Source organism: Bos indicus, chromosome 18 (assembly GCF_029378745.1).
Source record: "Bos indicus isolate NIAB-ARS_2022 breed Sahiwal x Tharparkar chromosome 18, NIAB-ARS_B.indTharparkar_mat_pri_1.0, whole genome shotgun sequence".
Taxonomy (NCBI): domain Eukaryota; kingdom Metazoa; phylum Chordata; class Mammalia; order Artiodactyla; family Bovidae; genus Bos; species Bos indicus.
In genome coordinates this window covers 46,626,839-46,643,982 of record NC_091777.1, presented here as the reverse complement: position 1 = coordinate 46,643,982, position 17,144 = coordinate 46,626,839, and the positions used below count along the sequence as shown (strand labels likewise).

Below are 17,144 nucleotides of genomic sequence, written 5' to 3'. Positions count from 1 at the left end.
GTTGGCTGTTGCATAGCCTTTCCTGATTTCAGACATGTGCCTGTGTGCACAAATGTTCTGCTCTTCTTTGAGAGGCAGGATAAAACTTGATGGCTGAGAGTTCAGTCTCCAGAGGCACACAGACCTGGGTTCTCGTCCTACCTCCGCCACTTTCTTTGCTATGAGATATTGGGCAAGTGATTTATCAGTCAATCTAAAATTCCGTTTCCGTTTTTGTAAAAAGAAAAGTCATCGCAGAACTGACATGTGGTTTGGTAAGGAGTTGCTAAAGAGTGAGTGCAGAGGAATTAGCACTGAGACTGTGTGTATCAAGGTCTTGGGACACTTAGCTGCTACTGTTATATATACTTATTTTATTAATAACATAATGTATGATATTGTTTTCTTTATGCTTTTGGAGAGCTTTAATTCCTATCTTTTTTAATGCTCTTTTGCAATTGTCTCTTCCTTTCTTCTTCACTTTAGAAAGTTTTAATTTCCTGAGACTTCTCCGGTGGTCCAGTGGCTAGGACTCTGCGCTCCAAATGAAAGGGCTGCAGGTTTTATCCCTGGTCAGGGAACTAGATGTCACATGGTGAAACTAAGAGTTTGTATGCCACACCCAGTACAGCCAAATAAATAAATAATAAAACATTTTTTTAAAAAGAAAGTTTTAATTTTCCTTCTTTAAGTCAAGGTAAAATTGGTATATACCATTATATAAATGTCCAGCGTATACTATTATAATTTGACGTCTGTATACACAGCAAAGTGATCATCACCAAAGGCCTAGTTAACGTCTATCATTGTGCAATTGATCCTGCATCTGTTTTTGTAGCTTAGGAAGATATGTTAAGCCTCTGGACACTGGTTCGGTCTCTGGTCTGAGAAGATCCCACACGCCGGGGAAACAACTAAGCCATGCACCACAACAATTGAGATTATGCTCCAGACGCCGGGAATTGCAGCTATTGAGCCCATGTTCCACAACCACTGAAGCCCATGCCCTAAGAGCCCATGCTCTGCGACAAGAGAAGCCACCATGATGAGAAGCCTGAGCGCTGCAACTAGAGAGTAGCCCCCACTCATCGAAGCTAGAGAAGAGCCGGTGCAGCCAAAATCAATAAATACATAAATAAAATAATTTTTTAAAAAGGATGTCTTGAGCCTTTTGCCACACCACAACTCATCAAGATTTGATGTGGGGTTAAGGAGGTGGACCCCTTGTCAGCTCCTCATCCTTAAGTTTCTGCTTCTGAGAGATTCCTGGCTGCGTGTGAGTAACAGAGGCCAGGACTGCAGCACGCCAGGCTCTCCTGTCCTCCGCTATCTCCCGGAGTTTGCCCAGGTTTTGGAGGTAGGTAGTAACCTTGTCTACCCAGGAGGTGGCAGGCAGAGTCCAAGAGAAGACAGCAAGTGGCACAAGGAAAGTGTGAGACCTCATGGCCTTTTGTCTCTCTCACCCGGGCCTTTGGAACTTGTCTGAAGTTGCATCTTGTCTCCCTTAAGGGGGCCATGGCTTCTACTTTCACTTTTCCCTGGGGAGCCTCAGGCAGCATTCAGACTGTTTAGAAACTAAGCCAGTCTTAGATCCCAAGATAGTGATGTCATGTTTTATCAAACTGGCTGTCTAGGGTATTTTGTAACTGGCTTTATCATTGTAATATGGTTTTCTTTTCATCTCCTTTCACTCCCACCACCTTTCTTTCTTTCTTTTTTTTTTTTTAAGAGTCTACTGGTAGATGGTTATTCTCTTCCCACCACTCTCCCACCATACACATACTGCATTTACATTCTGGGACCTTTTCTCTCTCCTTTGAGCATCTAACTCCCCATTCCCTCCCAGTACCAATCTTTTCTCTATGCTCTACTAATTCTGATAGCCCCACTTTTCTCCTTTCTCTGCTCCAGCCATGTCACAAAACTCAGACATTCTGTTTGCTCAAAGGCCCTTGGGTTACTTACCCACATCTGTACCTATTTTCGTCTTTGTGAAACATCTTGTTTTGGATTCTTGAGAACTATTTCCTTGGGGAGTGCCAAGCCTTAAGAGTCTTATTTGCAAACAAAATGGCAGGAAGGGCCAGACCAATGACAGCAGCATGGGGTAAAAAATCAGGAACAAGGTTGGTGATTTCTTAGACACAGGGTAGTTCTTGGCAAGAGTCACAACTGTATTAGGGCCAATAATAATTTGTTTCTTATCTGGTCCATGGACTGGTGTCAGGATCAAATGAGGTAAGATTCTGAAAACACTCTGTAACATGTAAAGCACCTTATAACCTGTTACATATTCTTAGTCAGCAAAACACCCACCCTGTGACAAGAAGAACACAAGATAAAAAGTCAAGAGACCTGGTGGGTCTGCTAACACCATGTTGAGAGTGAGTAGCAAGTTTCCTTCTCCAACAAATTGATTCCATCATTTGTTGAACACCCACCTGTGTCAAGAATGGTTCTGGATGCTGGGGATGCGCAGGTGAACAAAACAAGTTATCCTGGAACCCACAATCAAGAGGGGAAGAAGACAGGCAATAAACAAACAAATAACAATAATGAAATACTTGCTGGTATAATACTTGATGGTAGATTGAATACCCATGTTTCCATTGGTTCCCTCCTGAGATCACACCAAAATGACAACAAAGAGATCTTTTTGAAAGGCACTAGACTTAGAAGAACAGGGAGGAGAAAGGAGGATGCAACGCTGCCAGAATTTTGGAAGCTGGAAAGCAGATGAATGACAATATGCTCAGCTGTGTCCAGCTCTTTGCAACCCGAGGGACTGTAGCCCACCAGGCTCCTCTGTCCATTGAACTTTCCAGGCAAAAATACTGGAGTGAGTTGCCATTTCCTCCCCCAGGGAATCTTCCTAACTCAAGGACTGAAACTGAGTCTCTTGTGTCTCCTGCATTGGCAGGCTGATTCTGTACCACTAATGCCACCCATAACTGGTAACTGCTTTGTCAGACCTATGAAAAGTTGAATCCCAAACCAGCAGTGGGAAAAGCCAAGACTCAACCAAGCTTCTACTACCGAGCCCACAGAAGGCTCACAAACTGGTGGGAAGACGTGCCTCTCGGGGTGAAGGGCAAGCTAACATAAGGAAGCTTGGCTGAAAGTTTATTTGAAAAGAGCCCCCAGATCTCTTCCCCAGTTTTCTGATGCAAGGCAGCTGCCCCTCACATGGGGTAAGATGAGTTTTATTCTCTGAAGAGGAGAATACAGAGAGTCTTTGGAATGTAGGGCACCAGAGACAGTAGGAAGAGGGAGCAACATGAAGTAAATCAGAGATTAAAGGAATGGTATATATTGAGACCACTCACCTGTCTTTTCCATTTGAATCCTAAATTTCTGGCAATCCAACTTTCACCTTCCAGGCAGGTGATTAGAAGAATCTTTCCTGGCAAATTTGATCAGCCCAAGAAGAAATTGACATCAGAAGTTCCCTACTAAATGAACCAGCTGAATCACCCTCCAGTGAAGCCTAACTCGTGTGTTCACAGCTTCCACTCATTACCTAGTACCTATGGAAGGCAGCCTCCAAGACAGCCCCAGTGATCCCACCTCCTTGTATACACACTCTTGTATGATTCACTTACCCTTTCAAAATGAGTTGAGAAAAAATGATGGAAGATCAATTTGAAGGTCAAGTTTATAAAAAAGACTGCCTTCCTTCTTGTCCTCTCATGCTTTCTTGCTTGCTCTGGTAGAGGCCAGCTGCCCTACAGAGAGATATGAAACTGAGGGAGACCTCCAGCCCATGGCCAGCAAGGAACTGAGGCCCTCAGTACAGAAGACATCAAGGAACTTAATTCTGCCAATAACCACATTTTTATTGTGAATATTTTCAAATATGATCAAAAGTAGAGGGAATAGTACAATAGAATCCTATCCATTACCCAGATTCAACACTTATGGAGATTTTGCCATGTTTTTATTCATTTTTTTTTTTTCCTTTTCTGCCTTTAAAGCAAACTTTTTTTTTTCTTTTCTGCCTAGACAACATGTCAAATTACTTTTATATCCTTTTTTTATATCTAAAAAAATATTAGTCTCCTTCCTTCTCTTCAAGATGATTAGACAATCAAGGATTTCCAGATGTATGATGACTTCTGACGTAAAAGATTGAGGCCAGCACTTTAAAAGTAACTTGGAAGAGGAAGATGAAAATTTCTTAAAGAGATCAGAGTGGATATTACAACCAGGACTTTGTTGTAATCAGTCAAGAATAAAAGTCAGGAATAAAGTCAAGAATAAAAGAGAGTCCTTGAATTTGAAAAGTGATAACAAAAAGGAAAAACTAAACAGAAGGTCTGAGAGACAAACTTGAGGAAATCTCATGGAAAGTAGGGCAAAAAGATGGAGAGGTGAAAAAAAAAAAAAGATGGAATGAAGGAATATGGGGGAGAAGGAAAAATTAGTGGGCCAGGCTAAGAGGTCCAAAATCCCCCCAAATAATAGGAGTTCTAGAAAGAGAAAAGAGAGAAAATGAAGGCAAAGAAATAATCACAAAATGTTTTAAGAGAATTTCCCCAAACTGAAGGATATTATTTTGCAGATTGAAAGAAAACAAGTGTCTAGTGCAGTGGGTGAAAGTTTAGAATAATTGTGAGAAAGGTAAAGGACCTTACAAGCTTCCACTGAAAAAAAAAAGATAGATCACAAACAAGGAATCAGAAATAGGAATGCCTTGGGAATTTTCAACAAGACTGGAAACCAGATGGCAATATGGCAATGCCTTGGAAGTTCTGAAGGAAAATTATTTCCAATCTAGAATTCCACATACAGCTGATATTAGTGAAGAATGAAGGTAGACTGAAGACATTTTCAGACATGTGGAGTTTCAAAACATTTATTATTTTCTAGAGAAGCTGTTACTGGGCTTCCCTGGTGGCTCTGGTAAAGAATCTGCCTGCCAACGCAGGAGATGTGGGTTTGATCCCTGGATCGGGAAGATCCCCTAGAGAAGGAAATGGCAACCCACTTCAGTATTCTTGCCAGGGAAATCCCATGGACAGAGGAACCTTGTGGGCTATAGTCCACTGGAGTCACAAAAGAGTTGGACATGACTTAGTGACTAAACAACAACCACAATAACAGAGAAGCTGTGAGAGGACATAAAACAAGGAAGAGAAATGAGAACAGAGTGGCAGAAAAACCCTCTCAGTTTAAAAATGTCCAAGACTCAGCTGGCATAAACCACCACTAGTCCAGACTGGAACAGATCAGAAAGTCCTTAGAGAGGTCTCGAGAAGATGAATCTGTCTCCTGCTAATAACTCTGAAGGTCTCGAGAGGAGATAAGACAATTGGCAAACAGTTTGGGTGAAATCAATGATAAATATGTAAAAAGCTAAGGAAATGAAAGATAAGTTAACTATTAATTCTGGGGTGGGGCGAAAGTTGTGCAGGGTATAGGGGTAATCATAGTTTGCTATAGAGCTCCATTATTTACACAGTCACAATAACATAAGCATTGAGTGTTGTTCTAATATGATTATGATGTAAGTCTACTATGAATATGAAGAGTAGGAAGTGTGTTTATGTATTGGGGAGAGCCAAATCCACATCTGACATTGGGAGAGTTAGGAGATAAAACCTGATACTGAAAAATGAGAGAGAATAGTAAAATAAGCAAATCCCTTATAGACACAAGGAATAAATATTCAATGGAAAAAAAGTGAAAGCAGTTGCCTCCAGGAAGGGGTAAATGTCCATGGTGGGGTGAGAGGGTTAGCTATATGCTGTTTTTCACAGCAAACTATTTGACTCATTAAACTATGGGCACGTGCACCTTTTGTAGAAATAACAACAAAAAATAGATACAAGAGAGTGATAAATGCAGTAAAGTCAGTAACTCAGAATAATGTGAGTGTGTGTATCAGAGAGAGGCAATTTTAGTCTGGACTGAGGAGAAAGTCCTGTGAACAAACAAAGTTTAAGTCACCAGCAGTCTGAAAGATGAGGTCTCAGCCCTGTGAGATCTAGGGGAAGAGAGTTCAAGAAAAAGGGGACAGTAAGTGCAAAGAATCAGAAAGCAAGATCTTAGCAAGTTGTAATTTGCACAAAGGAAAAATGAAGTGAGAAGGATGGGGTGCCAGTCGGGGGTGAGGAAGAGACGAGCTTTGGCAGATGGACAAGTGTCAGATCATGCAGGGCTTTGCTGGCCCAGGGAGACCTTGAGTTTTATTCTGAGAGCCATGCATAAGAAGCATTTGGAGGGCTCCATGCAGAAAAACCCTGATGCTGGGAAAGATTGAAGGCAGGAAGAGAAAGGGATGACAGAAGTCGAGATGGTTGGATGGCATTGCCAACTCAATGGACATGAGTTTGAGTAAGCTCTGGGGGATGGTGAAGGACAGGGAAACCTGGCATGCTGCAGTCCATGGGGCTGCAAAGAGTTGGAAATGCCTGAGAGACTGAACAAGAACAACAATGCAGAAAAACAGAATTACATTTTTAAAGCTCGCCTTGTATAAATATCTACAAGGTGCAAGATACTGTTCTAAGTGTTTTGTATGTATAATATTAAACTCACTTAATCATCATAATAGCATGAAGCTGTATTAGTTGCATTTTTTTTTTTTTTAATCAGAAAACTAAAGTACAGAGAAGTTGAGTTGCACAGTGTAAGTCAGGATTCAGTCCCATTTACTGTGACTGCTGCTTCCCTGGAAATCCTGCTGGCTATTCCAATAGAAGCTTTCAAAAATTCCTCCAGATTCCATGACTTGTCCTCACATGGCCATTTCTGTTTCACTGGCCTGAGATGGTGCTGGTTACTGCCTCTACCTCCCACCCAGGCTGTCCCAGAGCCCAGGCATCCTTCCTTCCCCCAGCCACTACTCCTTCCCAGAACCTCACTTTCCTTGCTGATCTCTGCCCTGGGTGCTCAGGTGTCTTGTCCCACCTCTGCTTCCTTTTTCCCTGGTAGTCTCGGCAGTCAGTGTACATCTTCCTCCACCTCCAGCGTTCTGTCCAAACTAGTGCACACCTCATGAATCATGTTTCCTGCTACCCTTTCTCTCCCACAAAGAGGTAGCTGATTGAGAGAGCCAGTGACCACATCCAGCTTTGAGAGGGAGTCTAGGGTCTGCACCAGGGCTCAGAAGACTGTCTTGATGGGGACTGGGGCATGTCACTTGACAGCTCTAGCCTCAGGTTTCTGTGTTGTTAAGCAGGGAGAAGAGACTGCACTGTGCTTCCTATCAGAAACTTCGAGGCCCCTTATGATCTATTCCTTGCCTGTCTTCCAACTATCACTCAAGTCCAGTCACCCTGGCCATTCTGTTCCCTGTGCAAATTCAGCCGGCTCCAGCCTTGTACCTGCCTTGAACCCTTTGCTTGGAACATTTTCTCCTCAGTTCTTGGCTTGCGTAATTTCTTCTTGTCATTCTGGTCACAGCTCAAAGGGCACTTTCCAATGGCCTTCCCAAGCCACTCATTCATTCTTCAAAGTCATCTCCTACCCTGGCTCCGTCTGACTCTCTTCAGAGCTCTTGACACTGCTTCAGAGTGTCTGTTTATTGTCCCCTTGCCTGCCTCTCCCCAGATGTGAACTGTCTGAGAGTAGGGGTCTTGTCCTTGTGCACTGCTGTGTCTTTAGCACCTAGAACAGCGCCTAATGTGCCATAGGCCTCCACAGACTTTCATGGATGAATGAATGCTTATGTGTGATGACGTGAGGTCTGATGTGCCGCTTTATTTTTTTAAGTGAGTTATTCTTTTTTAAAATTAATTTTTGGTTGCACTGAGTGTTTGTTGCTGCGGGGGCCTTCTCTAGTTGTGGTGACTGGGGGCTACTCTTCCTTGTGGTGCACGGGCTTCTCTTTGCAGTGGCTTCTATTCAACTTCTATGCAGAGTACATCATGAGAAATGCTGGACTGGATGAAGCACAAGCTGGAATCAAGATTGCTGGGAGAAATATCAATAACTTCAGATATGCAGATGACACCACACTTATGGCAGAAAGCGAAGAAGAACTAAAGAGCCTCTTGATGAAAGTGAAAGAGGAGAGTGAAAAAGTTGGCTTAAAGCTCAACATTCAGAAAATGAAGATCCTGGCATCTGGTCCCATCTTTCATGGCAAATAGATGGGGAAACAGTGGAAACACTGAGAGACTTTATTTTGTGGGGGGGGGAGCTGCAAAATCACTGCAGATGGTGATTGCAGCCATGAAATTAAAAGACGCTTGCTCTTTGGAAGAAAAATTATGACCAACCTAGACAGCATATTAAAAAGCAAAGACATTACTTTGCCAACAAAGGTCCATCTAGTCAAAGCTGTGGTTTTTCCAGTGGTCATGTATGGATGTGAGAGTTGGAATATAAAGAAAGTGGGTGCTGAAGAATTGATGCTTTTTGAACTGTGGTGTTGGAGAAGAGTCTTGAGAGTCCCTTGGACAGTGAGGAGATCCAACCAGTCAATCCTAAAGGAAATCAGTCCTGAATATTCATTGGAAGGACTAATGCTGAAGCTGAAACTGCAGTACTTTGGCCACCTGATGTGAAGAACTGACTCATTGGAAAAGACCCTGATGCTGGGAAAGATTGAAGATGGGAGGAGAAGGGGACAATAGAGGATAAGATGGTTGGATGACATCACCAACTCAATAGACATGAGTTTGAATAAACTCCAGGAGTTGGTGATGGACAGGGAGGCCTGGCGTGCTGCAGTCCATGGGGTTGCAAAGAGTTGGACATGACTGAGTACTGAACTGACCTGAACTCTTGTTGCAGAGCACAGGCTCTAGGCACACTGGCTTCAGTAGTAGCAGCACTCTGGCTCAGTAGTTGTGGCGCATAGGCTCCGAGGCATGTAGGATTGTCCCAGACCAGGGATCGAACTCATGTCCCCTGCATTGACAGGTGGGTTCTTATCCACTGAACCACCAGAGAAGTCCTGATAAGGCAGTTTGGAAACTTGAGACTGCTGTACATGATTTAAAACATCTAGATTTGGGAGCAGTATGTTTACTTTCCTAACACTGTTTCCTTGAGGCTAGAGCTGACAGATGGCAGGGGACAATGATTGGGGAGAGGGAGCCTGAGGTTAGAAAAGAGCCTCTCCTTGAGTAAGCTGTTGGTGGACAGCTGACCGCAGCCTTGGCTCCCCACCCCCACCACTTCACATCTTCTCCCTTATCACACCTTGAAAACTCTGCCAAGTAGGTTACTGGACTACTGAGTCTGAAGGCTTAGCGATCTTTGGCCCAATTTCCTGGTTGAATGTGCAACTTTTAGTTGTGAAATACCCTCATTTCCTGTGACTAGAGAAAAATAATGAAAAGGAAAAAAAAACAGGGCAAAAGTATTAATATTTAACCATAGGAGGCAGAGAAAGTTGAAAAAAGAGAGAGTGAGAGAACCAATAGAAATAGAACCTCCTTCCTGGAGGGAAGGAGCAGGGAAGTTAAAGGGAATGGAGTTGGAATCTTGGCTGTGTGTTTTCCCTCAGACCCTCTCCGGGCCTACCCACGTCTGCCTTCTCCCACCACAGTGTCCCCCACAAAACCACACTACAGGTGTGGCCAGTGAGAATTTCTGAGAAAGGGGCACAGGAGCATCTTTTCCAGAAAGTGGAAGTGAAATAGTCAATGCCAGGTTCCCCTATCCTGTTGGTTGGGCCCCCAGATCAGGCTCAGACATCTCCCTCCACCCCTGTTTCCTGCTAGCGGCTCTAGGCTGCTGTCTGTGTTATTCATTAACCAGGTACTAATATTTCTGTTTACCCATCTGTCATCCTGCAGGGAATTCAGAGGAGTCCCACAACTAACCCGCCACCCAGATTCTCTTGGATCTGGCCCAGTCAGCCACATTTAGCGAGTGTTTATCATGTTGAAAGTCCTGTGCTCGAGCCTGGTACTCCCTGTAACCAGGGAGAGAGAAAGTTTCCTCAAGTAGGATGTGACCAATCTGCCAGTTGAGCTTCTGTGCTAGGCAGTACATCTAGTGATGTGCTTGAGCTGGTTTGCAAGAGCTGGTTTTTAGCATCGATTGCCAAACACATGTTCAGGGTAGAAACTGACCCTGGAGGGAGTGTGTGGCCACAGAAACTGGCAAGTGCTACAAATCAGGGCCCATGCTACCCTCCATCCCTTGGGTAATGCTACCCACCATTACCCCTCTACCCCGCTCCCCCATTACCACTCCCCGCCCCTTGCACTCTCATCCGAAGAACCGGCTTACATATGCTGTTCAGTTGCTCAGTCGTGTCTGACTCTTTGCGACCCCATGGACTGCAGCATGCCAGACATCCCTGTCCTTCACCGTCTCCCAGAGCTTGCTCAAACTCCATTGCATCGGTCACCTATTTGTCAAGTAGATGTGTGATAACTTATAAGGCCTCCTCCTGGCTGTTTGGTTCTTGAGCGGCCAGTTCTAATGAAAGAGGAAACCGCCTCACTTTCACGGAGTTCCCAGCCTGGTGTTTGCTACTTTATGGTTCTTAACTCTGTTGGGCATATTATCTCCTTGATCCTAACCGTCTCCCTTCAGTGGTAGACGCAGATGCCACATCGATCATCTGAAAATGGAAATCAGATGATTTCACCCTCTTGCTTCAAACTCTAGAATAGCTTCAAAAATTCTTGCAATAAATTCATGCTTTTATCTGGAGGCTCAAACACATATCGGCTGGCCCCTGCTGGCTTCCTTGACTTCCTCTTTCACTCTCTCCCCATTTCACAGGATTCCAGCCCAGTGGTTCTCAAAGAGTTGTCCTGAAACACCAGCGTCAACATCATTTGGGATTGTTCGAAATCCAGATTATCATCCCAGACCTACTGATTTGGAAACTGAGGGGAGGGAAGACTAAGCTAGGCTTCAGCAAACTCTCCTGGGGTTTCTAAAACATGCCTGAGTCTGCAGACCTCTGCTCTGTCCCCACACTGAGATGGGGGCTGCATCTCTATGCCCCTGAGAAGCTTAGGTTTTCTCCCTCCTTACGGCTTTTGAAGCAGGGGTTCCTCTTTCTAGAATGCTCTTCCCATGGGCCTTTGTATGGCAACTCCTTCTTGTTCAGGTCTCACGTGACCATCATTGGCTCTGAAGAATCTTCTAAACCTTCTCAATCCCTCAGTATACATTCTCCCATATCTCTGTTTTGGCCCATTTGTAAAAACCATTTGCCACACTCTTAAATTACCTTATTGTTTGTTTACTTGCTTATTAACTATTTTTTCCAACTAGAATGGAAGTCCCAAGAAGGTAAGTACCTTGTCTCTTATACACTCTGCACCCCAGTCCCTAGAAAAGTATCTGGCTTACAATAGCTATATAAATAGGTTAAAAATCAGTACATATTTGGTAAGCAAACGATAGTAATTTCTCAGTAAAGATATGGGCTATATATGAAGTGACTTGATAGAGATCAAATGCTTGTCAGTGAGTAGCTAAAATTTCACCCTGAAAGGCTCAGAAATCCACAAATTTTCTTGCACTTTTTAGCAAGAGCAGCCATGGCCCTAAAACCCTGGGAATCTCTGAGTTGGAAGGAGTCTGGCAATTAACTGGTTCAGTCCTTATTGGATATGGAAGTTTGCTCCATATCTAAGATGAGTGCCTTCTACTTCAAAATTCCTGGAGACTTGGGGGTGATTACCTTGTTGAGCCCTGACTGTTTAAGATGTAGCTGTCTGCCTCTTTTGCCCATGATCCTTGTTCTTCTCTGTGGGGGTACAGAAAATTCATCCTCCATAAAATGAACTTATCTTGTCCCAGCCACATATTCAGCATTCTCTTACTTGCTTTTCACATGTCAGTGAAAAAAAAGCAGGTACTTTGGAGTTGGGAAGACCTGAATTCAAATTCCCTTTCACTATTGACCTTGGAAAGTTCCCTTAATTGTCTCAGGCTCCTTCTCTAGAACAGTGCCTGGCATTTAATGTGTGTTATTATTATGCTTTAAATCTCCAAAGCACTACAGTTAATTTTTCTGGGCTTGATTCCTTGGATTAATGTCCTTTAAAAAAATGAACTTCTTAGTCCTGAGCATGCTACCGATTAGACCTCAGTAAAGTGGGATTATCATCAACTTATTTAGACTCAATTTCTTTTAATGCCACCCAAAACAAAATCAGCTTTCTTTTTTTTTGGAAGGTATAATGTATCACACTCGCATAGTAAGTCTATAGTCAGCTGAAAATCCAAGAATTTTTTGTGACACGTTACTGTCAAACCACCCTACATAGCTGACTATATAATATATTATTTCCATAACTTTAAATGTTCTACTTACTATGCTTCTTTTGAGTGGGAGTACATCTGTGTTTCACACACATTGATATCTTATTTTTTAAGTTTTATATTTATTTATTTAATTTTGGCTACACTGGGTCTTCCTTGCGGTGCTCGGGCTTAGTTGCCCCAGGGCATGTGGGATATTAGTCCCTGACCAGGGATCAAACCCGTGTCCCCTGCATTGGAAGGTGGATTCTGAACCACTGGACCACCAACCTGTGAAAGTCCCCCGCGTTGATATCTTAGAGTTAATTAACACTCCATAGTTTCTCAGCAGTTTTATCTGTGCAATCTCACTTGAATCCTCAGACTCACCCTGAGAGGCATATGGCATCCTCGTTAGTATGATTTGGAAACAGTGGCTTGGAGGTTGTGACTTGCTCAGGGTCATCTAGCTACTAGTAGAATCAACAGTGAAACCATAGTTCTTATGACACCAGTATGGTATTGCCTTGAAGAAAAGTGGAAAATGAGCTCTCAGTTGAGTGGGAGTAATAAGGGAAGTCTCTCTGGAGAAAGTACGTGTTGAGTGGTGTCTCACAAGAGAGGGAAAAACAAGCAATAAGAAGATGGCATGGTACGGGTTTGAGGAAAAGGGGACTTACAGGCAAGAAAAGGTCTCTGAAGAATAATTTCTTGGGACCCTGAGCCATGTGGTTTCTGACCTGAGCTGCCTTTCATGATCACCTGGGAAGCATCTTAAAGCTCACCTGCTGGGGCTCCACCCCCAGCAACTCCAGGTCAGTAGTGTGAGGTGGCTACTTGTAGAATTTTTATACCTCTACATGTTATTCTGATGTGGAATGCGTGCATGCTAAGTTGCTTTGATCGTGTCCAACTTTTTGCAACTCCATGGGCTGTATGTAGCCCACCAGGCTCTTCTGACCATGGCATTCTCCAGGTAAGAATACTCGAATGGGTTCCCATTCCCTTCTCCAGGGGATCTTCCTGACCCAGGGATCGAACCCATGTCTCCTGCAGCTCCTGCACTGGCAGGTGGGTTCTTTACCCACTGAGCCACCAGGGAAGCCCTCTGTTGTGGAGCCTCTGTTGCAGACCACTAGGTGCTGGAGGGACCATTAACCCGGGAGCACAGTCTAGGGATCCTTCTGGCAGAGAAATAAATGAGGCAGGGGGAGTTGGGAAGGAAGAGAGGATACAGGGCAAGTGTAGGGTGACAAGATGTGAATTCTTGGGAGGAAAAGTTTGGATGAAAGGAAAACGCTGCAGGTTTCTAAGCAGAAGGATAACATGTTTAAAGCCTCTGAGATACACTGATAGCTTTGAGCAGGGACTCACCCCAGTCCTCTTTCTGAATCCAATTTCTATTCATCAGTCTAGGCAGGAATCCATCCATACTTATTCTGCTTACTCATTCCACTCTGATGACATCTTTATCTTAACAGATTTCTGTGGTTTCAGAGGCAGCACCCTCACCCTACCACAAAGTCTAATTCTCCATCCCATTTTTGCCCTCTTTGTGCTTGCAGAAATGTCACAAAAATTGTGGACACTCTCTTCAGAGTTTTATAATCTTTATTTTCAGTCATTTTTTTTTTCTGGCCACACCCTGTGGCATGGAGAATCTTAGTTCTCCATGCAGGATCTTAGATCCCTGACCAGGGATTGAACCTGTGACCCCTGCAGTGGAAGCACAGAATCTTCACCCTTGGACAACCAGGAAAGTCTCTAATCTTTGTTTTTAATCTGGCAGACCAGATTGTCTTTTCCTGTGCTAGCGAGAGTTGAGCTCTAACTGATGGGTACCGAGCTAGGTTCTGACCTGCAGAGAGCACCATGGAAGAATACCTCCCCAGACCTCAGGTGGCTCCCAGTTTATTGGGGGAGACAGGTACACACAGGAAGACAGGATCATACTTACAAAGCAGCAGGTCAGATGGATATTGTCCACACCTCAGTCATTAGAGGTCTAAATCCCCGTCCTCCCTCCTAGTCCCCTTGCTTCAGAGCCTTCCTACATCTTTGACCTCGTTTAGTATTTCTCTTCCATCTTTTCCACGGGCTTCTTTCCAGCACCACCAACTAGCCCAGCGTGTAGGTGTTGTTGCAAAGCTGGTAGCAAGATTGCCTTAGCTTCAGCTACTAACCACCTCACAAGGACTTCTGTAATCTGTATTAGCTACATTGCTTCAGAAACTCTGGTCTGATAGTGCTTCTGTGCCCAACTCTTTCTTCTTTAGTCCTGGAGCTACGCTCCTTTGGGAAGGAAATTCAGTCAGGAAGGGATATGGAGCTGGTGAGAGAGATTTTTACAGTCCCCAGGAGTGGACTGGGTCTGGGCCGGGGGGGAATCCCTGAATCAGGGCCAGGAACTCGTGTTCTCCCTCTCCAAGCCTGCTCAACTCCTACGAAACTCAGAGTTCCTCCGAAGGTCCAGGAACATCCCTAGTCCAGGGTGAAGTCCGAACTCGGGGCTCCCTCTGCTTGACTCAGGCCCGGGTCCTCATTCGCGGCCTCCGCTGTTTCTTTGCATCTGCGTCCCAGCAGGGAGGAGCCCCAATGGTACAGTGCCTGCAGCCCTTTCCCAAAGGACCTGCGTACGACTGAGGAAGAGAAATAGAAAAGCAAGGGGTCCAGACTGGCATTGAGGCTACCAAATACGACAGCTTCCCTCCGCCACTTGGGGCTTGCTTTCATGTAGAACCCCACCAGGTGGGATATGTTATAGGGCCCAAAGCACAGCAGGAAATTAAGGAGCGACACGATGGCCAGCCCCATGGCTCGGCGCCGCTTCTGAGCCCCCATATGGGGCTGGGTGAGCATGATCCACACAAAGCGCGAGTAGCAGAAGGTGGTGACCACCATGGGGAAGAAGAAGAGGAGGAGGCACAGCTCCAGCCGAATGGGCAGCAATAGCCTCAGCTGCTCTTGGGTGAAGTTCTCGTAGCAGGTGGTCTCATTCTCCTTTGGGGCCCTCTGGGTTGAATTCAGGTACTGAACAATGATCACCACAGTGCCGTGACCAAAAGACATGGCCCAGGCGATCAGAGCAGCGATCACTCCATACACGGGCCGGCGGGACAGCTTGTACTGCACGGGGAAAGCCACTCCCAGGTAGCGCTCGACGCTGATGCCCGCCAGTAGCAACGTGCTGCAGTAGATGCTGCCGTAGAAGCCGAAACCCATGAGGGCACAGGCTAGATTAGACAGCTCCCAGCGGAAGTCAGACGCGGCTTCGATGATCTTGAAGGGCAGCAGCAGCAGCAGCAGGACGTCGGCCAGCGTCAGGCTGAGCAGGAGGATGTGGACAGGTGCAGGGTGGGGCTGACGCACGCGTCCCAGGAAGGCCCGCAGCGCCAGGAGGTTGGCAGGGAGACCGGTGAGCAAGATAATAATGTAGGCCGTGAGGATCAAGGAGCTATCCCAGTCTGGCATGGCTGTCCTGGAAGAGGATGAAAAGGGGCAGGGGGCAAGGTCAGGTGAACCAGATCACAGACTGCAGACCTTGGTCTGGTTCAGTCTGTGGACATCTTCCCCGGCATGCTCCCTTTCCCAGGCCAGGGCTTTCTGCCCCCACCACTGCTTGTTCACACCACCTGCCAGAACTGCCCAGAGCAATTATTGACTTTGCTTGGGGCGGGATATTAAGCAGTAGTTAGTACGTTTGCCATCATGTGTCTCTGGGGGAGACCAACCCTTGGCTGCCCAAGGGAATTCCCCCTGTGGTTCTCCCAGCCTCTCTCCTTCTCTCCTCCCGGACACAGGAAGTTACTGTTAGCAGTCTGCAACCTTCCTCAAGTCCTTTCCCCAGTCAGAGACCTGCAGGGAGAAAAGGCAAGCCTCACCCCAGCAAGGAGGGTATTCGAAGACTTCTCTCAGAAGAACTCGGGCTCTGAAAACCCAGGCCCTGTGACCTAGGGCTGGTTCCTCCTCAGGACCCTGCCACTGGCCCAGGCAGCAGGTGCCCAGCCCCCCATCCATCCCCTTACCTGTTTTCCTCTCCTTTTGCAGAACACAAATTCTTCTCCGCCTCTCCCTCCCCAGTCCAATACGGACTTGGACTCGGGGACTAGATTGCAAAGAGGAAGCTGGAGAAGTGCGGGGAGGGGGCGCGGGGAGGAGGGGTGAGCCCACAATATCCTATGGTTTCTTGTCCCCCGAGAGACTTCAGAGAATATTCAGAAAAGCACACGGGCTGTCACTGCTCCTGAGCCGGGTGTTTTGATAACAAACGGAGCAACTCTTCTTAATGGGGTAACAGTTTCCGTTTGGCTTGTCAGCCTCACTGCCCGCACGCTGTCTGGCCCCTCCATCCTCTCTCCAGGGTTAGCGTCTGCTCCACAATTTTTTGCCCCCGTTGGCTGCTGTTTCTGGGTTTGATCCTCTCACAGTCAGTTTCCTCCAGCCACCCCCAATGCTTTCCCCTCCATTTCTGATCCTGGCATCACTTCCCAGAGTGCAAGCATTAAGCAAGCTGCCTTGCCTTGTCTTCCTTCGGGATAAATGGCTTCTTGGGATTAGTCTTGAAGGACAGGCTGAAAGCTTCTGGGAAAGAGGAACAGAGCATTAGCCACGGCTACCGCCCATTTCACACAGCAAAAAGTGGTAAGAAACTTGGCTGGTAGAAAGCTTTTATATCAGCAATGGTCATGTGACCGAAGAGGGGAAGCTCAGTAATTGAGCGCTGTCTCCTCTCGAACCCAAAGGAAAGGATGTGAGCATCTTTACTCCCCACCACCTGCCCAGAGATCCTCACTCTGATTTCCAAACCCAGATTTTCTGTCCTTAGTTCCTGAATTTTTTTTCAATCCCAGGCATTTTCCCCCCATTTCCCAAGTCAGATTATTTCATCGTCTTCTCTTTTCTAGGCGATTTCTTCTGTAATTCTACTCAGTCTCCAAAAAGAGTTTTATACTTCCTTTTCTTCTTCAATTTTCCACTTTACGTAGAGTTTCCTGCCC

The 17,144-nt window shown here is 45.6% G+C and overlaps 1 protein-coding gene across 1 annotated transcript; it reads right to left on the bottom strand.

Moving 5' to 3' along the window:
- Nucleotides 1-14,042: 14,042 nt before the first annotated feature.
- LOC109572374 (free fatty acid receptor 2-like) lies at nucleotides 14,043-16,771 on the bottom strand. The gene is made up of 2 exons (XM_019979137.2): nucleotides 16,173-16,771; nucleotides 14,043-15,625 (listed from the first exon to the last, which is right to left on the bottom strand). The coding sequence occupies exon 2, from the start codon at nucleotides 15,616-15,618 to the stop codon at nucleotides 14,629-14,631; it is 990 nt and encodes a 329-aa protein (XP_019834696.2). The 5' UTR covers nucleotides 15,619-15,625; nucleotides 16,173-16,771; the 3' UTR covers nucleotides 14,043-14,628.
- Nucleotides 16,772-17,144: the final 373 nt, after the last annotated feature.